General features: G+C 35.5%; 1 protein-coding gene across 1 annotated transcript in view; it reads right to left on the reverse strand.

Annotated features, from left to right (window-relative positions):
- The window catches only part of ARHGAP20 (Rho GTPase activating protein 20), a 144,045-nt gene that overhangs the window by 24,922 nt on the left and 93,569 nt on the right, over positions 1–25,554 (reverse strand). Inside the window, exons 4-9 of the mRNA XM_061202546.1 lie at positions 25,085–25,234; positions 11,919–11,960; positions 10,921–11,005; positions 7,768–7,845; positions 3,444–3,510; positions 511–699 (exon numbers count right to left, since the gene is read on the reverse strand). Coding sequence (XP_061058529.1) covers positions 511–699; positions 3,444–3,510; positions 7,768–7,845; positions 10,921–11,005; positions 11,919–11,960; positions 25,085–25,234 — 611 coding nt within the window. The remainder of the gene's footprint in view (positions 1–510; positions 700–3,443; positions 3,511–7,767; positions 7,846–10,920; positions 11,006–11,918; positions 11,961–25,084; positions 25,235–25,554) is intronic.

Genomic DNA, 25,554 nt, shown 5'->3' on the forward strand with positions numbered 1-25,554 from the left:
GGATTAGTAGACAAAGGAGAGATTTTTGTGGAAATCATCTTAATCTTAACATACTTACCAGTACCAGGATCCAGGTAGGGCATCAGAGTCTCCTGACACCCATCACTGACAGCCTCCTTTTTATAATGTGACCATTTAGGGGGAACACACAATGCAATGTATTACAGTACAAAGAAAGCATTGAAGCACCTGCGGCACTGCCTGGTGCCTTTGACTCTGCGGTGGGCATAGGTTAAAGGGGAAAGAATAGTGAAGAAAGAAGGAACAGACTCTACTGCAGTCAGTAACTGCTGATTACAAGTCAGTCACTCCTACTGCTGATTTATAAAACCATCTTCTAAAACTCCATCTTTCCTTTCAAAACACTTAGCAAATTCAAAAGAAAAAATACTTCATCTGGCTGGAAATTTGGGTCTTTGTCTGTATAAAGGCAAATAACTTTGAAAACTTTGCTTTCAGGAATGAAAAGTTTTGCTAAAAAAAGGCTCTATGAGGGAGGAGAAAACTCACCACTCAGCTGCTGGGCCACAGCCAGGCGGCTGGGCTTCAGGATGAACTGGCATTGCATCTCTCGGGGCAGCTGTTCCATGAGGAAGGGCTCTTGGAAGTTGGAAGGTGTGGGGGAATCCTTTGATCCCTGCGTCAGGAGTGCAGTGTCTCGAAGATGGCTCATTTTAATTCCATAGGGATATTCATGCCCTACACAGAGAAAAAATCTAAACATAGACTTTAGGCTGACTGACACCAAGAGCGTGTGTGCCTCATACTGGAATGTACTGCAATTTGCTCCTGGGACTTTTGGTATAAAGAATCCTTTTTTTAAATTAATGATCACCATGCACACTCTTACAGTTGGAGACCAGTGCATAATGCAGCAGCCCAACCAGAGTAGTCTTTTTTTTTTTTTTTTGGAGAGGGGAGAAAAAAAAACCAAAGAGGAAAAAAATCTTTAAAGAATATCTTGTTTGGGAATGCACAGATTGTCTGTAAGTTCCTATGTTCACATCTGAGAGTATTTAAAGGTATTCTAGTTTCTCCTTTGACACTAACTATATCTGTAAATCTTCAGCCAATCCTTGACCTCTGATTTAAAATATTTACCCTACCTATCACACAGCATTATAAGGATCAAATAAGTAAACATTAGTAGTTAATATTATTTAAATAATAAGGGCAGAAAACTATATATTTCAAGCATCACTATTATTACTATTATTCAACACAAGATATCTTTCTGAAAAAGACATTTTACACTGTTTACTAGTTATATAATTAGAGTTACCCAAGACTCATTAGGACTGGTTTGTTTGATTTATGTTTCCCTCCCACCACTGCCCTCTGAAGTTGTTATTCATAGGCAATAATTAGAAGGAAGACTGCAGGGTATTAGAAAAAGAGACAAGATTCAAAAAGGAATTTTCAAACTGGAAAAACTAAACCCTGGACATCTGACTGCAACATGATTTTTTGCTCTTTAGTACTCTTAAGTAATTGCATTTTTTAAATTAATCCTCACATACCATTATGCCATAGACTTAGTTTACATTTTAAAGAGGGTAAATTCTCTTCTATTCCTGATTTATCACTGAATGTAATTCAGTGAACTCTTCCATTTCGTTTCCATCTGGCATAGGCATACAATGTCAATGTTCCATTAACATCAAGTACTACAGCAACTTTCAGGGATTAAGGCAAAAAAAGGACTTCTATGAGAGCAATAAAGCAAAATCAATTTATCAAAATAGCCAATAGCTAATCTACAATTGAAGTTTGCAAGGCATGTTAAAATATGCAATGGAGAATTGTTGCTAAGTAACAATCATGTCCCGTGTCCCATGTATTTTTTTTTTCCATGTATTTTTTTAGTGAGAGTTAGAAATGAGCTTGAAGCTGTTTAAGTCTGAGAGTTACCATCTATATAGTTTTAATTAAATTAATATATTTTATTAAAACAATTATTTTATGTACTCATTTGGTTTTTAAACACAGCTTTAATTGTTGCTCATTGACTTTTACAAAAATGACAACATTAAGAAACTGGAAATGCAGTGAATTTTGTCCCCAGCCATGTGCACAATGACTTGCTTTACTTTAAGTCTGAGAATATACATTTCATAGAAAAGTTTGGTTTTAGATTATTCAGATTATTTGAAACCTGAATTACACAGTAGTGATCTCACAGGTAAATTAAAGGATTCCATGAGATAACTCATATGATATGCTTTGCCCAATTCTGGCAGGATAGTAAGCATTTAAAAATTATTAACAGAAATCATCATCATCACCATCAATCATCAATGTCATCATCTCAAGATCTGCTACAGATACTGTCCCTTATTGTAATTGGTTTATTTCTGTTAACCACACTGAATGGCTTCACTGATCAAGATATTTTTTAGCTAAATGATTTAAATAAGGTGAAGATGTAACCTATTTACCAATAATTCTTCAAAACAAATGCTGGAAAATTTGGCTAGAGAAATAGCAAAGTAGTTAGTAAAGTAGTAGTTATTGCTAAGTTAGTCAGTGAAGACTAACTAAGAATCTAAATGGTTTAATTTCATTGTCTTTATGATGGCTAGGAAAGTGCTGGGCGCAGGGCAGGTGTTAAATACTCACTGATATTGATAGATTGAGGCATGATTGGATTATAGATAGTCTTCCATAGAGACAAGTAGTAGGTAGGAAAGGGAACAGGGAATTCAAAAACTAAATATGAAAAATAAATATATAGGGAAAAAGGAATACCAATACATATTGCTTTATTTTAGAAAAAAATTTAAAAAGGTTGACAAGATAGTGCTTTTGTAAAGTGAAAAAGAAAGAAGAAAATTTACATTTCTCTTCCCAACTATACCATTAGCTTCTTTTTTTTTTTTTTTAAATTATACAAATATTAATTCTTTTATTTTTAATTTTTTTTTTTTTTTAATGATATTCTTGTCTGCTTACATTCTTTTTATTTATGTATGTATGTATGGCTGTGTTGGGTCTTCGTTTCTGTGCGAGGGCTTATCTCCAGTTGTGGCAAACGGGGGCCACTCTTCATCACGTTGCGCGGGCCTCTCACTATCGCAGCCTCTCGCTGCCGAGCACAGGCTCCAGACGCGCAGGCTCAGTAATTGTGGCTCACGGGCCGAGTCGCTCCGCGGCATGTGGGATCCTCCCAGACCAGGGCTCGAACCCGTGTCCCCTGCACTGGCAAGCAGATTCTCAACCACTGCGCCACCAGGGAAGCCCCCCCATTAGCTTCTTGAATGAAGAGAGATTATTTGTCTGGCACATAGGAAATATTTGATATTTATTAAATTAATATATGAATATTATAGAAGATTAATATTTAATAGTATCGAAATTTAGGACCATATGACCAATTCTCTGAGACATTTAGAATTATAATTAAAACACAATCAATCCTATCTTATATTTTCATAGAAACTTACCAATAAGTGGGTATGGTGCCTCTTCTTTGCCAGAATTGACCCATAACTGGTACTCTCTCTCAGAGCCCTTGGAGATAAAATAATTAACAATAATTCTTTCACATTTGGTAAATGAATGAGGATACTTTTTTTTTGGCAATTTTATGTTTTGCAAAAAAGAAAAACCAGGGACAATATAAATGCTTTTCAGGTTCATGGGGGTGGATATGGCCTTTGAAGATGGCAGTGCTACAAACCTACAAACCATCTCTCCCTCTCTAATCTCCAACAGAGGACTAAGGAATCCTGCCCTTTTTCCCTAGGGATGACTAGGGATCCATGGACTGCAATAGAATCAGGCCCTCACTATTATGGGTAGCCCACAGAATATGAAATCATATATATGCCTTTTTACAAAGTAAGCAGAAACTTCCTGGTTTTCTAAAAGGTAAATCTATCTTCTTCAGAGTACTGCCTTCTGCTATCTCTAAACTTCTCAGAGAATATTGGACTTAATCTCCAACATGTCCCTGCAAAGACAACCTTGTTATCCAGAAAGCCACTACACTGCTGTGTCTGTGATGAAAAAGTAAAGTCTCAAAGGCTGATTATTAGCTTAGCTGCTTCTGAGTGGAAGAAGAATGACCAACGGGCTTTGAGGAGAGGAGATAGGTAGCTGGCACAATCCACACTGGCTTTATTTTGGGCAAGTCCAGGCCTAGGGACAGAAAGGACAAGAATTCTGTCTAGAGAATAGGCCCAGTTATGGGGAACAATAAAACTGTTCACTAGCGGAATTACAACCCAGCAATATTGAAACTCCCACTTGAAAGAAATAATACTAAATTATACAGACTTTGCTGTATCCTCTAGAAGATAAAGCAAAAATGTTTTAAATGAAATTACAACAGACTGACAATATTTAATATTCTTGCCTTTATCTTCTGATTAAAAATCAGGACCCTGACCTTATAATGGAGGGTCCTGGCTAGGAGATTACCCCTCCCAATACCCTCCCCTACTCTGTCACTTCCTTCACTATCCTCTAGTCAAAAAATTTTTATTGCAAACAGGAAGAGCAATCTAATAATGATCATTTCTTTTTTTTGTAGTGTCTGAAAACACCTTAATAATCCCTTAGAACAGTACAACCAAACAGCCTCAATTCCTAATTATATTGAACAGAAATATTTTTGGTATGATGAGATTTATCACTTTATCCAAAAGGAAAGAATAAATAAGAAAATGAGTCATGTCATTAATTAATCTCCCTTCCCTTAAACTACTCACTCTCTTCCAATGTATAATTATATAAGCTTAGAAATCAATGCAGAGGTGCCTGCTTTATTCAGTGCATATATATTTATTTACATCTTAAATATATTATTAAATTTCACTAAAATAAATCAGATTTATTATTCTAAATTGTGGTTGCCCTGAGTTCTTAAGGGCTTATAATAGCAATGTGTAAAAGCAAACTGAAATACAGTTAAGACTATGGCATATCTTAAATATATGTTATGTCACATCTTAGTAACACCATGTTTTCATACTTATAGAGAATCTCACTCAAGAAATGGTGTTGTTCAAGTGCTTCCTTTAGTTCCATCCTTCTGAAAGTCATTCCCTTTAATACAAGTACCTACTGTGTGGTTTTTATATACTGGTAGGGAGGACATGAGAACTTTCCGATTCTTTTTCCCTACCTCATCTTCAAACATTCCAATCTTCCCTATTAATAAAATTTCGAAAACTCACCATTGCCGCATGAAACAGAAAGAAGCAGAAGCTAAAAGCAAAACTGGGGAAAATGTGGTGTCCATACTAAAAATCTTTAAATCCATGATCTAATTCAAAGCTTACTTTTAAATTTACAGATTCAATAGGAGGTACCATCTATCTTATCCTCTGGACCTGCAGCCAGTGAATATGGTTATTAGCTATATGTTCTTTATGTAAAAATTCTACTGTAGAGCAAATCCTTCAGAATTCATCATCCTAAGACTGATTGACTCTTGGGATAAGTGAATAATTAGGTAAGGAGGAAGAACCAGGAGAGGAGATAGGGAAAGAATAGTCATATAGTGACAAGTGAGAAGGGGGAAAGGAAGTTGAAAGGAGAATTTTATACCAAAAAACCCCCTAACTGTGTATGTATAGCATATAAAATTAAAATGCATATTATTATCACTCTAAAATTATAGTCTAATCTTATTATGCTTTTCAGTTCACACAGGTTATAAAATGGGAGTGGAAGAAGAGCACTCAATATTAAGCTAATATTAAGGCTTTACTGTCTTCGGCAAAAGACCTATACTCTGAAAATTATAAAACATTAATAAAAGAAACCGAACATGATACAAATAAATGGAAAGATAACTCACGTTCATTGATTGGAAGGATTAATATTGTTAAAATGTCCATACTACCCAAAGCAACTGACATTTAATGACATTTTTCACAGAACTAGAACAAATAATCCTAAAATTTGTATGGAACCATGAAAGACCCCAAATAGCCAAAGCATTCTTGAGAAAAAAGAACAAAGCTGGAGGTATCATGCTCCCTGGCTTCAAATGATACTACAAAGCTACAGTAATCAAAACAGTATGATACTGGCACAAAAACAGACACATAGATTAACGCAACAGAATAGAGAACCCAGAAATAAACCCACATGTATATGGTCAATTAATCTACAACAAAGGAGGAAAAAATATACAATGGAGAAAATAAAGTCTCTTCAATAGTGGTATTGGGAAAACCAGACAGCTGCACATAAAAACTGAAATTAGAATATTTCCCCTACCATGTACAAAAATAAAGTCCAAATGGATTAAAGGCCTAAATGTTAAGACTGGAAACCATAAAACTCCTAGAAGAGAACACAGGCAGAACACTTTTTGACATAAACAGTAACAATATTTTTTTGCATCTATCTCCCAAGGCAAAACAAATAAAAGCAAACATAAAGAAATGAGACCTAATTAAAGTAAAAGATTTTACATAGCAAAGGAGACCACTGACAAAACAAGAAGACAACCTACAGAATGGGAGAAGATATTTGCAAATGATATGACCAACAAGGGGTTAATATCCAAAATGTTTAAACAGCTCATACAACTCAATATCAAAAAAACAAACAATCCAATCCCAAAATGGCAGAAGACCTGAATACACATTTTTCCAAAGACAACTTACAGATGGCTAGCTAACAGGCACATGAAAAGATGCTCAACATCACTAATTATCAGAGAAATGCAAATCAAAACAATGAGATATTACCTCACACCTTTAAGAATGGCTATCATCAAAACAACCACAAGTAACAAATATTTTCAAGGATGTAGATAAAAGGGAACCCTTGTACACTGTTGGTGAGAATGTAAATTGGTGCAGCCCTTGTGGAAAATAGTATGGAGGTTCCTCAAAAAACTAAAAATAGAATTACCATAAGATCCAGCTATTCCACTCCCGGGAATATATCCAAAGAAAACAAAAACACTAATTTGAAAAGATACACGCACCCCAATGTTCACAGTGGCATTATTTATAATATCCAAGATATTGAAGCAACCCAAGAGTTGATCAACAGATAAATGGATGAAGAATATGTGGGGTGTGTGTGTATTTGTGTGTGTGTGTGTGTGTGTGTGTGTGTGTGTGTGTGTGTATATACTACTCAGCCATAAATAAGAATGAAAATTTTGTCATTTGCAACAACATGGATAGACTAGAGAAAGACAAATACTGTATGTATTCATTTATATGTAGATTCTAAAAAATAAAACAAACAAACAGATATAACAAAACAGAAACAGACATACAGAGAACTAGTGTTACCAGTGAGTTGTAGGGTAGGAGGAAGGGCAAGATAGGTGAAGGGGATTATGAGGTATAAACTACTAGGTATAAAATAAATAAGATACATGGATGTAATGTACAGCACAGGGAATATAGCCAATATTTTATAATAACTTTATATGCAGTATAATCTACAAAAACATCAAATCACTATGTTGTACACCTGAAACTATTAGGTTGGTCAAAATGTTAGTTTGGGTTTTTCCATACGATGTTGCTGAAAAAACCAAACACACTTTTTGGCCAACCCAATAATGTTGTAATTCAACTACACTTCAATTAAAAACAAAACAAAACAAAACAAAACAAAACCCTCAAAAAGAATAAAAAACTTTACTGTCCTTATTTTCTACATTTCTGGGGACAAAATATGACTGGTATCTCTAATAATCAGCTGTCTTATGATGGAAGGGGTAATATTTATAAGAATCAAAGTATCAAAGTTTGTTTTTAATTAAGAATATCTAGCAGAGTAACTTACAGTTATCCCTAGCATTGGCAGTGACATGTTGATAACTTCATTTGCTGTATCTGAATTCGTTACTGTTATAGTTTTAGACTGTGGGAAAAAAAGAAATAAGAAATACAGCTATAAATAAAGAATTTTAAAACAGGTGAACAAATAATTATTGTCAAATGATTATCCATAGGCAAATCCTGATTTCAAGTGTTGACAGAGTAAAGCACAACTTAAGTAGAACACAAACCCTTGATAATTTACTTTCATTACATTATACATTATGCCTTTTAATAAAACATCTCTTCCTCTTAAAATAAAGAATATATGACTCAAAAATATAAGAACTTAAGCCAGAAATAAAAAGAATAAATATATTTCAGAGAGACAGGACCACCCTCCCAATCACACAAACAAAAAAAATCAGTGAGGTTGGTCCTCTGCATCATGTCCATGACTATTTCCATTAAGCATTGTGCAGTAAAAAAGGGAGAGCGTTAGATTACTTTCTATTTCTTTCTGAGTACTGTTTTCACAGTGTGGGTTTTCATTTCTTTGTATGGTAAAGTCAGTTCAGGTAAAATCAGAATAAGAAATGGTTACAAAAGACATCTTTAAAAAAACCCCACTATTTATTGAGCACTTTCTGTATGTCAGGCACTGTGGCTGCTGAGATTTTCATTGTTGAAATCTGTAGAGGCCTTAAAACCAATGAGCCTAGCAAACAAATGAAAAATTTTAGAAAGCTCAATTCTGTTACCAACTCTGCCACTGAATAGGGTATCTATAATAGCCCTGTGCTAAATGCTAAACTACATTGAGAAATTACTATTTAAAAATAAAGAGTTCACAAGAAAGAGAAATGGAATTAACGAGATTCCGAGATATCTATAGAGTTCACTGAACTCTAAATAGACATTATTTAAATATAAGACAATGCTATGCTATCAAAAAAGAAATATTGGGAGTTTGGGCTTGACATGTACACACTGCTATATTTAAAATAGATAACCAACAAGGACCTACTGTATAGCACAAGGAACACTGTCCAATACTCTGTAATAACCTAAATGAGAAAAGAATTTGAAAAAGTATAGATACATGTATATGTACTGTGTAACTGAATCACTTGCCTGTACACCTGAAACTAACACAACATTGTTAATCAACTATACTCCAATATAAAATAAAAATTAAAAAAAATATTTACTATGCACATAGGGTAGGTTTTACATATTATAATTATTGGATAAATGAGCAATTAGTGCTGTGTCCCTGATAAGGCTTAAATGGCACAAATAAGTAACATAAATGGAAACAAAATGATCTAAAAATAAAGCTAAGCTAAATCTACTGATAACTCATCACTTATCTCTCCATTACAGTATTTATTCTCTATAAGCCTATTACTTGACATGACAAATTGCCTCAAGTTTGTTAACTGATTTCAAATGGTGTTCCTTATAGCTCCAAGGATTAAGCAAAAGTATCTCAGAAATGAACAGGGAAGGCTCAGTGTTTGCCTTCTACCAGAATGGCAGAGATGTTTTACATACTGGGCTTTAACTTGAGATAAAATATCATGAAAGGCTTCTGCTTTTTTCTTTTGAGTCTGAAAACCCTTTCATTTAGTTTAAAGAAACACTCTATAAAGTCTTTTGTAAAGTGAAGGATCTATCCTGTAATACTAATAATCACTCCCAATGTACCTGGTTTCTAAGATAATGATTTTTCTTAATATTAGGTATATATGTTCAAAATAATAATTATAGGATGTGTTTTTTTTTTCCTGCATGCCTCTCGGGTAGACAAAACAAATGAATTTTAGCAGATAAGTTTTCTTTGCCTAGTAAACAAATAAAATAAAGAGACAAAACTGAGAACGTGGCTATTTTTTTCCCATATTAGCAGAATTCACTAACAGGTTGTGCATAACTAGAGGCCAAGGATAAAGAATGCTTCTCATACATGCACTGCTATTTGGGGGGAATCACTCTGCAAGCAGGGCTCCCTGAAAGGAGACTCTTGCCACAAAACAACTTCAGAGAGTAAAGGACAGTGTGTCATATCATCATGGACTTTAACCAGGGTACTAGTGATAAAACAGAGCACACAATTCAACCACATCTCGTCTTCTTTTCCAAAACCAGTCCTTTCTCAAGCACACACTTTCCATACACTGAAAGTGTTGGAAAAAATTCAAGGGTTTTTCCATGAAAATCCTGAATGTAACCAACTGCCATAACAACTGAATCAAAGCCGGCAGAAAAACAGTGGTGCTTTTTTCCTCTTTACTTTGCTACAGAAGATGTCTGTAGTCTCATAGCATACACATTTGAGCATTTCCCTCAGGCAGTGACATCTAGCACTCATGTCAGAACATTTGCATGACTTTTGCCCAAAACATAACTGTTTTGTACTACATATTTTTCCACACACAAAACTATTCTGTGTGATCTAGGGCTGCTATGAAGTGTGGCAAACCACAGTATCATAAAAATATTCATTTCTATTTTGTGCATCATTGATAACATCTTGGCATGATATTTCAGTCATAAAATTCCACATAATAACTAGGGCTAAACAAACTTAATTTTTATTGACCAAAATGATAAAAACCATGAGGTAGAATATGCTGAGCCATTAAAAATGTTATCTCTCCCAGCTCATCCATTTATTAACCTGAGGAATTCAATACTTGAATGAAGAACTTTCCAAAGTTCTTCAAAGAATGAAGAACTTTCCAAAACCCACTCTCTACTTAAGAAGTGACAAGTTGGAAAAAATTGCTTAATACTAATAGGAAATATCTCCTTGTGGAAATGTCTTTACTACAAGCCTCTGCAGCTGCTACTGAAAGGATCCAGAGAAACATTAATGCCAGAGGGAGGAAAGAGACATCTGACAGGCAATATTCTTTCCAAGTGTAAATGTTAAATACTGTAATTAATATGAATTTCTCTTGCTTCATTTTCTCTAGGGTTACTTTTCATATGAACAAAGATACACAGATACCCCAGAAAATGTACTTTCTCATAATGGTATTTCTAAATGCCTACCTTCCACAGCACATACACAGACTGTCTGTCTGTCTGCCTGCCTGTCTCTCTTTTTATCCATGGTGTTCTGCCTTATGCAGGGACTTGGAATTTAATTTTCTGGCTTAGAAACACTTACATAGGCACAATTCCCAATGTCCTTGGCGAAGATTTTGAGGGGAATGCTCTTCGGGTAGTCCTTCTCTTTCTCTAGATTGATGTATCTAATCAAATGCAACAACAACCCAAAACAACACTGAGTCAGATGGATTTTGCCAATGGCTTATTTTTAAATCAATCTATTTTGCTATTATTTTCAATATACTTATATGCTATTTTTAAAAAGACAGATGGAGAGACTCAGCAAAGTCAGATTACATTATGGGTTGGAAGAGAATTTTAAAAAATTCTCAGGACATTAGGCATGGGCACAAAAAAGAAGAGGAGATCCATTTCAACTGAGGCTTGAGATGTACAGTTGGGTTAAGGCACCTCTGGGTGGTGTTTTATCCTCAAAGCTTCCCTACCTTCTCTGGACAGGCCCAGAACCTTAGTGATAAGTACAGGAGCATATATAATACTTTACTAGACCAAACCAAAACAATGGCCTTTTATTTCTCATTGAGCTCTCCAGTGCAGTATATATCTTGGTCGTCTCCATGCTTGGGAAGGGAGAGCAGGGAAGGACTATGGGAATAAGAGATGAACCTCAATTGACCATTTTAGTCTGAATGCTCAAAGGTAGGGAAAATAATTGAATTTTGAGGTCCTCAGCAGAAAACCTCCATGTATGGAAACTTAATACATGCTTTGAGGAAACTGTTAGCTCCACATGGTAGGTTGGAGACACCGAAAGAGATGGGAGAGATTACTGACTAATTTCTGTCTAGAATGATCTAACCAGACCTCAGTGTTCTCCTTCCTAGTAAGAAAGAAATACACGTAATGACAGAACATTATTTACAGTAAGTAGTTGCTAGCGTACAGTCTAAACAGCTTATTTTGAGGACAAATGAACAATTTCTACTAAGGCAAAGGGGGATAGTTTGGGGCACATCCCTGCAGAGAAAAAATTTAATTCATTCAACTACAACTTAAAGATTAAAAAAATATATATATATATACTGGAAAAAATACCTCTGAAGGAGAGAGAGCCATCTGTCCTTCTGTTCTGGAGAACTACAATCAAAGAAAATGAGAGACAAAATTAAACCACATAAAATACTCATTTCTAACAAATTAAGATTGTCAATCCAAACGAAATATCAACAACCTGTTGTTATTGATGTGGGTGCACACAACTGCAACCCTGGCATGATTGTGTTCTGAAGAACCCTGAAGTGAAAATGTCCATTAGGCAGAACTACACAGTTAAGCGTAGTTTTATTAAAACCTCTTGGACAGATCCAAGACAGACCCACTTTCTTACTTTATGGCTCTTTTACAAGTGGTATCCTGATAGTGGAAAGCATACTTGATTTGGAATCCAAACACCTTGTTTCAAAAATATATGCAAGATATATCATCATGGGCAAATCACTTAACATCGCTAAGCTTCGATTTCCACATCTGTAAAACTGGGCTAATTATCTCAGAGTGTTTTTGTAGTTTTAAGTGCCATGCAAATAGAAAATATGCTTCATTTGACATTAAAGAGGTTAAGGAGAAATCTGGCACATTGATGGAAATATCTTGGCCCAGAAACCAGTTGGTTGTCAGGAAAAGAAACACTTATTTCTCTATACATATAGCAGAACTATAATTTAGCCAATGAGTTCATAGAACTTATTCTTAATTACTATAATCCTCTGATTAAGATCAATTCATTAACAACTAAATAACTATTAATTATTAATTTTACTGCTGAAGTCACTGCTGCATTTAATTCTTAAAGTTAAAAATAAAGTTTATTTCTATATGGCCTTATTACTCATTAGCTTTTAAAATCATGTTTCTAATCTTCTCAAAGAAGTTGGAAACCCTAGTTATTTTCTTGTTCCAGAAAAATATACTTAACAAATATTTGTAATTTGTTTCTTTGTAGCTTAGCAATTTTCTCCATAAGCAATCTCCCAGAATTGGTAATCAGAAAGTGCATTATATCTCCTTTGCCACTGACCAATTTTCATCTTTCACAACTCCTTACAATCTTTGATGTCTTCTCCTTTCATAAACAGAAGATTTTCTAGGTTCATTTATGTAAAATATTACACTTATTTAGCAAAAATCCGTATTGAAAAATAGATGAGTTTTCTTTAGGCCTTAAAACTTTTTTCAAAGCAATTAAAGAAAATTACCCCTTTAAACACTTAGTAGTTTTTGAACTTTTAATTGATATGTAAGACACATAAACTGTACAATGCTTAAATGTACTGTTTGAAGAATTTTCACAAATTGAACACACCCATGTGACTAGCACCCAGATTATGAAACAGAAAACCACCTTGGAAGGTCTCCCTGTGTTCTTTTTCAGGCACTAGTTCCCACTATACTGACTTCTAACAAAATAGAATAGTTTTGTTTGTTTGGATACTTTATATAAATGTAACCATATAGTACGTACTATTTTGTATCTGGCTTCTTTCATTCAACATTATATTTGTGAGACATACATATTACTGCATGTGGTTTTAGCTTGTTCATTCTCATTGCTGTATAGTGTTCCATTGTTTGAATATGTAGCATACAATTACTTTAAAATAAACAAATTATGAAGTGCATCAGGTTAATTCATTGACATTGATTTGGTAATCTTCTTGTATTTTCCTCATCTCCTGCTCTATGCAAGAATCCAGGACTTCTCTTTCCTTAGTAATTATTCATCTCAGGCATTTTTACAGAACTAAAAACGGAAGTACTCCAAAATCAAGGTTAGCTCTGAGTTTAATAAACACCTATGATAAGAGCCAGGAGAGAAGAAAGCAGTATATCTTAGAGAAAGAAAAAGGGTAAGACAGATTGGAAAGATTCCCTCTAACTTGGGAGGAGATAGAGTCTGTTATCCCTAAGAGTTAGCTGGGAACCATATGTCACTCAGTTGAGGTGCCTAAGAAACAGAAAGTCCCCAGAGGAAATGGTTATAAGGAGCAAGTGGGGAGGCTTGTTTGTAGGCACCAAGGTTTTTACATCAGCTAAGATACCTGCAGCCACAAGTGGCAAGGAATCAGAGCATCTCGGATGTCAAAGAACAACTCTGGGCATAGCAGAGATAATGTCAGCAGTGGCCACAAAGAGACTGAAGGTCAGACTTTTCATCTGTTTTGAAGACATCACAGAAGTCTCCCATATCCTGGTCCTACCCTAAGAAAACAGGGGTTCCAGTAAAGAAGAAAATTTAATTTCCTAAAAGCCTGGCAAAATGGGGGCTCAAGGTAGGTTTTAATTTGATCTATACATAAACAGGCTTTTGCTGCATACCCGAGTTTGCAGAATAAGATTCATACTAGGTACCTAATTTAAAATATTATTCTTCTGATTCTTCCTGTAGATAGATCATTGTCAGATTTAAATACTTTCTGTATCTTCTAAACAACGTTCCCATTTTACTGTATAGTTATCTTAAAATTAAGGTCAAGTTCCTATTTTTCTGACAGATATAGATACTAGGTTTGTGAATCAGGGTCCAAGTAGTGATAGAGATATGACATTCCTTTCAGCCTTTTTCAAGATATGGTATCTACCCCATTTCCAAAGGTAAAGCATGGGAAGTTCACATTTATTGGCTGCTCTTCCCCCAATCTGACTTAACTGGGAATTCCTTACAGATTCTGACAGTTGATTGTCAGTCTTAGATTTCAAAGCTATTAGTCCACATTTTTGTTTCTTTATAGATATTAGAGTGACTGGCTATGAAAGACTCCTTCTTGAGCTGCTAGCCTGACAGCATTTTAAAGTGATCATGAACTAGATTTTCTTAATATTTCCTGATATATAAATGATTTCTGATGTTCTTTACTCCTTGGTAAAGATCTGAGCCACTCTCTTATATCATTTCACTTCAGGCTGAAAAATTTCTGTCAGCATTTATTTTTTTGTAGTACAGTTCTGCTGGTGATAAATTCTTAGAGTTTAAAAATTTTTTTGAAGGATATTTTTGCTAGATATAGTATTCTAGGTTGAAAGCTTTTTCTTTAAATACTTAATTTTTTAACTGAAGTATAGTTGAATTACAGTATTATATTTGAGGTGTACAGTATAGTGATTCAGTATTTTTATAGATTATATTACATTAAGAGTTATTATAAAATAATAATTATAATTCCCTGTGCTGTTCAATATATCCTTGTTGCTTATTTATTTTATACAGGGTAGTTTATATCTCTTAATCCCATACCCCTAACGTGCCCCTCCTCCCTTCCTTCTCCCCACTGGTAACCACTACGTTGTTTTCTGTATCTTTGAGTCTGTTTCTGTTTTTCTATATCCATTCGATTTACTTTCTAGATTCCACATATAAGTGATATTATACAGTATTTGTCTTTTGTTGACATACATCACTAAGCATAATATTCTCAAGGTCCATTCACATTGCTGCAGATGGCAGAATTTCATTCTTTTTTATGTCTGAGTAATACTCCATTGTGTGTGTGTGTGTATGTATATGTAAATATACACCACATCTTTACCCATTCGTCTGTTGATGGACACTTGGGTTGCTTCCATATCTTGGCTATTGTAAATAATGCCATTATGAACATTGGGTACATGTATCTTTTTGAATTAGTGTTTTCGTTTTTTTTCTGTATATATATCCAGGAGTGAAACTGCTGGATCCTGTGGTAGTTTTTAGTTTTTTTTGAAGAGCCTCCATACTGTTTTCCACAGTGGCTGCACCAATTTACATTCTCACTAACAGTGTACAAGGGTTCCCTTTTATCCACATCCTCGAAAACATTTGCTATTTGTGTTCTTGTTGATGACAACCATTCTGAAAGGTGTGAGGTGATATCTCATTATTGTTTTGATTTGCATTTCTCAAATAATTAGCAATGTTGAGCATCTTTTCATGTGCCTGCTGTAAGTCATCTTTGGAAAAATGTCTATTCAGGTCTTCTGCCTATTTTGGGATTGGGTGTTTGTTTTTTTTGATAGTGGGTTGCATGAGCTGTTTAAATACTTTAGATATTATCCTCTTGTTGATCATATTTTCAAATATCTTCTCTCATTCTGTAGGTTGTCTTTTTGTTTTGTCAGTGGTCTCCTTTGCTATGCAAAAGCTCTTAGTTTAATTAGATCTCATTTCTTTATTTTTGCTTTTATTTATTTTACCTTAGGAAATAGATTCAAAAAAATATTGTTACTGTTTATGTCAGAGTGTTCTGCCTATGTTTTCTTCTATGAGTTTTATGGTTTCTGGTCTTACATTTAGGCCTTTAATCCATTTTGACTTTATTTTTGTATACAGTATGAGGGGATGTTCCGATCTCATTGTTTTACATGTAGATGTCCAGTTTTCCTAGTACCACTTATTGAAGAGATTTTATTTTCTCCATTGTATATTCTTGCCTCCTTTGTTGTAGATTAACTGACTGTAGGTGTGTGAGTTTATTTCTAGGCTCTCTATTCTATTCCATTGATCTATGTATCTGTTTTTGTGCCAGTATCATGCTGTTTTGATTACTGTAGCTTTGTAGTACAGTTTGAAGTCTGTGAGGGTGATACCTCCAGCTTTGTCCTTTTTTCTCAAGGTTGCTTCAGCAATTCAGGGTCTTTTGTATTTCCATATGAATATTAGGATTATTTGCTCAGTTCTGTGAAAAATATCATGGGTATTTTCATACAGATTGCAATACATCTGTAGATTGCTTTGGGTAGTATGGTCACTTTAACAATATTAATTCTTCAAATCTAAGAGCATGAGATATCTTTCCATTTCTCTGTATCATCTTCAATTTCCTTCAGTGTTTCATAGCTTTCAGTGTATAGGTCTTTCACCTCCTTGGTTAAGTTTATTCCTAGGCATTTTATTCTTTTTGATGTGATTTTAAACGGGATTGTTTTCTTGCTTTCTCTTTCTGATAGTTCAGTATTAGTGTATAGAAAAGCAACAGATTTATGTATATTAAGCTCATATCTTGCAACTTTGTTGAATTCATTTATTAGTTCTAATAGTCTTGGGTGAAGACTTTAGGGTTTTCTATACATAGTACCATGTCATTAGCACAGTGACAGTTTTACTTCTTCTCTTCCACTTTGGATGTCTTTCATATCTTTTTCTTGTCTGACTGCTGTGGCACCGACTTCCAATACTATGTTAAATAAAAGTGGTGAGAGCGAGCATCCTTGTCTTGTTCCTGAATTCAGAGGAACAACAGTTTTTCACCATTGAATATGATGTTAGCTCTGGGTTTGTCATAATGCTCTTTATTATGTTGAGATATGTTCCCTCTAATCCAGCTTTGATGAGGGTTTTTACCATGAATGGATGTTGAATTTTGTCAAATGCTTTTTCTGCATCTATTGAGACGATGATGTGATTTTTATCTTTCCATTTGTTAATGTGGTATATCATACTGATTGATTTGCAAATGCTGAAGCATCCTTGTGTCCCTGGAATAAATCCCACTTCATCATGGTGTATGATTCTTTCTATATACTGTTGGATTCCGTTTGCAAATATTTTGTTATGGATTTTTGCATGTATATTCATCAAAGATATTGGCCTGTAATTTTCTTTTTTTGTAGTGTCTTTGCCTGGTTTTGGTATCAGGGTAATGGTGGCCTCGTAGAATGAGTCTGGGAGTGCCCCCTCCTCTTCAATTTTTTGGGATAGTTTGAGAAGGATAGGAATTAACTCTTCTTTATATATTTGGTAGAATTTTCCTGTGAAGCCATCTGGTCCTGGACTTTTGTTTGCTAGTAGGTTTTTTAAAATTACAAATTCAATTTCAGTACTAGTGATCAGTCTGTTCAAATTGTCTGCTTCCTCTTGATACACTGTTAGCAGGTTGTATATTTTTAGACATTTGTCTATTTCTTCTAGGCTGCCAATTTGTTGGACAACTGTTCACAGAGTTCTTTTATGATTTTTGCATCTCTGTGGTATTAGTTGTTATTTCTCCTCTTTCATTTCTTATTTTGTTTCTTTGGGTCCTCTCCCTTTTTTTCTTGGTGAGCCTGGCTAAATGTTTATCGATTTTGTTTATCTTTTCAAAAAACCAGCTCTTGGTTTCATTGGTCTTTTCTATTTTTTTTTGGTCTCTATTTTATTTGTTTCCTTTCTGTTCCTTACTATTTCCTTCCTTCTGCTGACTTTTAGCTTTCTTTGTTCTTTTCTTTCTATTCCTTTAAATGGTAGGTTAGGTTGTTTGAGATTTTTCTTGTTTCTTGAGGAAGGCCTGTATTGCTATAAGCTTCCCTCTTAGAACTGCTTTTGCTGCATCCTATAGATTTTGGAGTGTTGTGTTTCCATTTTCATTTTTCTCAAGGTATTTTCTTATTTCTTCTTTGATTTTAGCATTGTCCCATTGGCTTTTCAGTAGCATGTTGTTTAGTCTTCAAGTATTTGTGCTTTTCACATTTTTCTTTCTGTAATTGTTTTCTAGTTGTTATTGGAAAAGATGCTTGATATAATTTCTATCCTGTTAAATTTGCTGACACATGTTTTCTGGCCTAGTATGTGATCTATCCTGGAGAATGTTCCATGTACACTTGAAAAGAATGTGTATTCTGCTGGTTTTGGTTGGAGTGTGCTGTAGCTATCTATTAAGTCCACCTGGTATATTATGCCATTTAAGACCACTGTTGCCTTAATTATTTTCTATCTGGATGATCTGTCCATTGATGTAAGTGTGGTGTTAACATCCCCTACTATTATTGTATTACTGTCAGTTTCTCCCTTTATGTCTTTTAATATTTGCTTTACATGTTTAGGTGCTCCTGTATTGGGTGCATATATGTTAATGAGTATAATATCCTCTTCTTTTATTGATCCCTTTATCATAAAATAATGTCCTTTTTTGTCTATTGTTATACCCTTTTAAAAAATCTATTTTGTCTGCTATGAGTATTGAGATTCCAGCTTTCTTGTCTTTTCCATTTGTATGAAATATATTTTCCCATGCCTTCACTTTCAGTCTGTGTGTGTCTTTAGCTCAGAAGTGAGTCTCTTGTAGGCAGCATATAGGTGGGTCTTGCTTTTTTTTTTTTAAATCCAATCAGCCAGATATGTCTATTGATTGGAGCATTTAGTCCATTGACATTTAAGGTAATTATTAATAGGTATGTACTTATTGCCATTTTATTACTTGTTTTCTGGTTGTTTTTTGTAGTTTTTGTAGTTTTTCTCTTGTCATTTCTTCTCTGTTTCTTCCCTTGTGGTTTTATGATTTTCTTTAGTAGTATGCTTGTTTTCTTTTTAGTTTTTGAGTTTCTATGGTAGGTTTTTGATTTGTGGTGACCATGGGGTTCATATATGTTGACCTACAACTACATCTACTTATTTTAAATTATAGTCATTTAAGTTCAAACACATCCTAAAAGATTTATACTTTTTACTCCCCCTCCTACATTTTGTTTTTGATGTCATATTTTACATTTTCATGTTTATCCCTTAACTGTTTATTGTAGTTATAGCTACTTTTACAATTTTTTTGTCTTTTTATTTTCATACTAGCTTACTTAAGTGGTTGATCCTCAGTTCTTACTATTATTTGCCTTTCCCAGTGGAATTTTCCCTTTCCTATATAGATTCTTACTTATTTTCCACTTAGAGAAAACCCTTTAACATTTATTTTAGGGTAGGTTTAGTACTGATGAATTCTTTCAGTTTTTGCTTTCTGTGAAGTCCTTTATCGCTCCTAAGACTCCAAATGATAATCTTGCTGGGTAGAGTATCATAGGTTGAAAGTTTTTCCCTTTTAGCACTTTGAATACATCATGTCACTCCTTCCTGTCCTGTTTGGGATCCTCTGTGCTTCCTGTACCTGGGTATCTGTTGCTCTCTTCAGGTTTGGGAAGTTTTCAGCCATAATTTCATGAAATATATTTTCAATCCCTTTCTTCCTCTCTTTTCCTTCTGGGACTCCTATAATGTGAATGTTGGTAAGCTTAATGTTACCCCAGAGATCTTTTAAAATTTTCTCATTAAAAATTTTTTTTCTGTTCTGATCAGGTGATTTTTATTATTCTATCTTCCAGGTCACATAGTCTGCTATTCCTTTTAGTGTGTTTTTTATTTTGGTTATTGAATTCTTCATTTCTAACTGGGTCTTTTCATATTTTCTAGATTCTTGTTAAAAATTTTCACTGTGTTCATTTATTTTTCCCTAATCCAGCTAATACTTTTATTATAAACGCTTTGAATTCTTTGTCTGATACATTGTTTATTTGTTTCATTATTTATTTCTCTCAGGGGTTTTCTCTTATTTCAATTGAGACCAGTTCCTCTGCCTTTTCATTTTGCTTAACGTTCTCTGCCTCTATGAATTTTGGTGAAACACTTACGTATGATATTCTTGAACTGGTGTACTTATGTGGGAGCATCTCTATACAGACTGTGTGTGCCTGGTGCCTTTGGTGGGAGAGCTGGATTTGATGTGGATGCAAGTCACATTTTTCCTCAGTGTGTGTTGGCAGCTATAGCCTTGGTAGTGGGTGTGGCTGGAGATGGATAGGCTAGAGCTGAAGCTACGTGTGAGGCAGGACTTCCTCTCTGCTCAGTGGGTCTCAAGTTGCTGCAGCAGAAACCCTGAGATTCAGTCCTGAGCTGGCTCTGTTCCCGTTAAGTGTGTGCTTTCAATTCTCCAAGCACTGGGACCCTTGCTCCAGAGGGGGCAGTGCTGATGCAAGGGGACCCCGTGTTGGCTCTTGGCTAATGTTGGCCTCAGACAGATATCTGAGCTGTCTCTAATCTGCTGCCTGTGCAGGATTCTGCAATTGTTTTCCTTAATCTGCTCATAGGCAGCCTTGGGTCCAAGTTCCCTTTGTCCTTCTCCCTCCTCTCCACCTCACTGGGGAGCTGTACTGCAGGGCAAGTGGGGTCCATGTGAACTCTCTCCATATATTGGGGCATGAGCAGTGATGAACTGGTTGTTGTATAGAGTTCTGGGCTGCTTCTGATGCACTACTTAAGTAAGTACCAACAGTGGACACTGCCACCCCACCCAGATGACACCCCGGGACCAAGTTGCCTTTGGTGGTCCAAGCTCTGTCTTTAGTCATGGCAGCCCTTGCTCCAGTGGGGAGTTGCAACATGGAGTAAGTGGGGCTTGAGCATTCACTCTGCCAGAGCCAAGGCGCACACTGAGGTGGTCACAGGAAACTGGCAGCCACTAGAATGATCCTTTATCGGCCCTCTCCAACCTGCCTCAGGGGCAAGCCAGCTTGTGTGTGTATGTGTGTGTGTGTTTCTGGGTATGAGTGTGGGCACGTGTGCAAGCAGAGTCTAAGTTTTCCACAGACCTCCTGTTAATTCCAGCAGTCCTCCAACCAGCCAAGGGGGTTGGTCTCCCCTGTGTAGGACGCCGGGAGTGGAATGCCCAATCTGTGGCTTGAACTGCTCACTCCCCAGGGCAGGTCTCTGCCTGTGTTATCTCCCTTTTCCTCTGAGTCCCCTCCCAGTGGCAAGGTCCTGGCCTGATCACTTTTCTTCCCTTCCTACCTGATTATGTGTGGATCTTTCTTACAGCCTTGGTTGTACAGAAGTCTTTCTGCCAGTTTCCAGTTAGTTTTCAGTGAGAATTATTTCACACATAGATGTATTTTTGATGTGTTCGTGGGGGGAGGTAAGTTCCACATCCTCCTACTCTGCCATCTTGATCAATCTGAGTCTTCTTTAAACACTTTAAAGATGTCATTTCACTGACCTCTGAAACAGCCATAATTTCTGATGAAAAAAACCATAGTGAGGCAAATTGTTGTTCCACTATATGTAATGTGTGGAGGCAAATTGTTGTTCCACTATATGTAATGTGTTGTTTTTTTCTGGCTGCTTTCATGATTTTCTCTTATCTTTGGTTTATAGCAGTTTGTCTATAACATGAATAGGTGAAGTTTTCTTCACATTACTCCTATTTAGGGTTCACAGAGCTTACATTTATGTCTTTCACCAAATTTGGGAGGTTTTCAAACCATTATTTATTCTGCCACATTCCGTCTCTCCTCTTTCTGGAATTCCCGTTACATGTATGTTATACTTTTGGTTTTCCTACAAATCTCTGATGTATTTTTCATTAAAAAAATCTTTTTTTTCCTCTCTTCCTCAGAGTGGACAATTTCTATTGATATACGATCAATTTCACTGACTCATTTCTCTTTCATTTCCATTTTGCAACTAAAGCCACAGAGGGAATTTTAAAAAATTTAAGATACAATTTTTAGTTCTAGAATTTTCATTTGGCTTTTAAAAAATATTTTCTATTTCTCTGCTGAGATTTCCTATCTTTTCATTCATTTCAATTGGCTTTTCCTTTTACCTACTGAGCATAGTTGTAAGAGCTGCTTTAAAGTTCTTTTACAGTAATTTCAACAAATAGATCATCTCAGGATTGGCTTCTATTTGTTATCTTTCCTTTTCAGGTTCTTCATATGTTAAAAAATTTTAGATTACATTCTAGACATTATAAATGTTGTGTTTTAGAGACTGAGTTTTGTTATATTTGCAAAATAATGATGTTTTTGTTTTAACAGACAACTAACTTTATTAGATTCAAGCTGCAAACTCTATTTCACCTGTGTTGAGCAGCACCTCAGTTCAATTCTTTTAGCCTTAGCTTCAAGCTCCTTTAAAGTCTGTTCCACACATGTGTGGTTCAGCATTCAGCCAGAGACTTAGGCAGAGTCTAAACAAAAAATTTGGAGCTTCCTTTCTCTGATACTCTTCTTTTTGAGATTTCCTCCCTCACGTTCCTGTGGCTGTGGCTGACCCAGACTCTGTACTTTGGTGTTTCAGCCCAGAAAGACTGGGTTTTCATCAGTTTAGTTGCTCTGCACCATGATTTGACTGCAGCCTTTCCTCAGGCTAATAATGCCTTAAAAACAGAAAACTTGCCCAGTGCCGGTGCTTCCCTGATGGCACAATGGTTAAGAATCCACCTCCCAATGCAAGAGACACGGGTTCGAGCCCTGGTCCGGGAAGATCTTACTTGCCACGGAACAACTAAGCTCGTGTGCCACAACCACTGAGCCTGCGCTCTAGAGCCTGCGAGCCACAACTACTGGGCAAGCCCACATGCCTAGAGCCTGAGCTCTGCAACAAGAGTAGCCCCCACTTGCCGCAACTAGAGAAAGCCCGCGTGCAGCAATGAAGACCCAACGCAGCCAAAAATAAATAAATAATAAATTACCAAAAAAAAAAAAGTTTCAATTCTTCTCCAAAATCTGCCAACTTTTGTTCACTTTCCAGAACCTTCAGGGAGTTGTTTGTGTTTTGTTCAGAGTTTACAGTTGTTATCTATAGAGTGGTCAGTCTGTTAAGACCTCACTCTGCCGTACCAGAGTCCAAACTCTTCAACACTTTTTTTAAGAGTAATCTTTTAATTTTGAAATAATTTTAGATTTTCAGAAAAGTTGCAAAGATTGAGTACAGAGAATCCCTGTATACCTCACACCTAGTTTTAGTTTCCTCTAATGTTATCCTCTTACATTATCATGGCACATTTGTCAAACTAAGAAACCAATATTGGTGCATTACCATTAACTAAACTATTGACTATTCAGAGTTCACCAGCTTTTCCATTAATGTCCTTTTTCTATTCTAGGATGCATTCGAGGATTCCACATAGCATTTAATTATTAAGTCTCCTTAGTGACCTTTTTTGTGTCTTTTCCTGGTTGTTTTTTTTTCTGACCTTGACAATTTTGAGGCTTACTGGTCAGGTAACCCCACAGAACATCCCTCAATTTGGGCTTGTCTGATATTTTTCTCAGGATTAGACTGGGGTTATGGGTTTGGGGGAGAAATACCACAGAAGTGAATTGCTCCTCATTACATTCTATCAAAGCATAGATGATATTCACACAACATCACTAGTGATGTTGATCATTCAGTTAAAGTACTATACTTTTTGAGGAATTACAGTGTATGCAAAACTTGTTTCTACATTTTCCCTTCTTAAAAAAGTTTTATGGAAACTCCTTGATTAAAGACGTCATGTAGTCCCACCCCTCACTTGAAATCGCTTCCTTTCAGCTGTAAACTCTAAGATTAAACAATAGGAATTGATAATATCTAGAGAAGTCTGTCATGGAAAAGAAGATATGCAGAGAATGATACAAATACATGTTTCTTCCAAATAAGTTCTTAATATCTTGTGGTAGGCCAATAGTGCATAATAGAATTTAATGGCATGCCTTTCCTTTATTAGAAGATTAACAGCTTAAAACATTTAGTTATCTGGCTTTAGGATGGTGCCTGAGGAGTTTGATGGTAGTGAGAAGAGAAGTAGAAAGAAAAATGTGTGCATGAAATAAAGACCAGCTCTTTTAAGTGTAAAACAAATATTGGACTTGAGGGTGCAATCGTTCAAAATCATAAGTTTGAGTTTTGGTATGCTCACTCTGAACTGGAAAGTGCCAATCAGCATGTTCAGATAAGAGCACAAAGATTCTCTATTTGTACATTCTCCAACTCCATCCCAGCCAAGGAGCGAGTCTTAGGAAACTGACTTTCACTCCTTGAGTCATAAATTTGCTTTTGATGGTCACATCTCTATAGATAGCAAATTAGAACATGATGTACAGTTTAGGAACCACATTATTTCATGACATTAAATTTATTTCTATAATTAAAAACTAGTTTTTAAGAAATTTGGGAGTGTAAACCAGTTATTCAAGCTTAATTGGGGTATTTTATAAAATTTGTTTCAGTAAAAGGTCTGTTTCAGTGGTTTAAAAAGCCAACTTGAAAGCTCAATATACAAAGAAAATACCTAAACATGAGGGAAGGGGATGTTGGGGGGGGGGGCGGTCCTAGAGCTCTGACCACTCTATTCCTCTTCCATGGTCTTTGAGGTGTTTCAGTAGTCCCTTTAAAACTCACAGCTTAAACCAAGGTAAATGATTCCAAGAGTTCTCAATATTTACCATTACATTTCACATATTTTAATAAAAAACTCTTTGGGAGAAACATAAGGCATATAGGTGTCTTTATTGGGGGTGTGCCAAAAGATGAGTTATTGGCTTCAGAATACAAATGAACTTATTGACAAAACAGAATAGATCAATCAGAATAAAATATTTTTCTTTAAAAAATTAGGGGAACAAAACTGAATTAACTTTTTTTCTCTCCATCCTAGAAATTACATAGCTGACTGTATTTCACAGTAGCTAACCCATGTGAATACAGGACAAGCTATGGTTCTCACCTGAAAGTGGCCACGAAGTTCACTGTGGGCCAGCCTAAGACAAAGGATTTCAGGGCATTGGTGTTGCCTTCTCCCACTTCATCCACACAGCTTGCCGTCCACATGTCACTTAATTTAATTTTATTTTTTATCTTAAAGTTGTTGTTATATCTAGAAAGATAAAAACCAGACAGGATTTTTTGTTATTCTGTTTCTTAAATTTTATGAGAACTTCTATACTTGTGATAGGAGGACAGTTTTCACTAATCATGGGCAAAGAATGTCTTATTCATTTTTCTTACCTTCAGTGCCTACCACAGTAAATTGTAACGTTTGGCTACCTTAGCCCAAAAAGGCCATTGAAACATTTGGTGTATTGGTCCTCATGCCTGCATTTATGGCAGCAAATAGCCATAAACTGGCAACTTTATTTTTCTATATGTTGAGCATTGCATTTGGATCAAAAACCTAATTTTAAACTTACTGCTGTT

This window comes from Eubalaena glacialis, chromosome 10 (assembly GCF_028564815.1).
Source record: "Eubalaena glacialis isolate mEubGla1 chromosome 10, mEubGla1.1.hap2.+ XY, whole genome shotgun sequence".
In the NCBI taxonomy this organism is placed as follows: Eukaryota; Metazoa; Chordata; class Mammalia; order Artiodactyla; family Balaenidae; genus Eubalaena; species Eubalaena glacialis.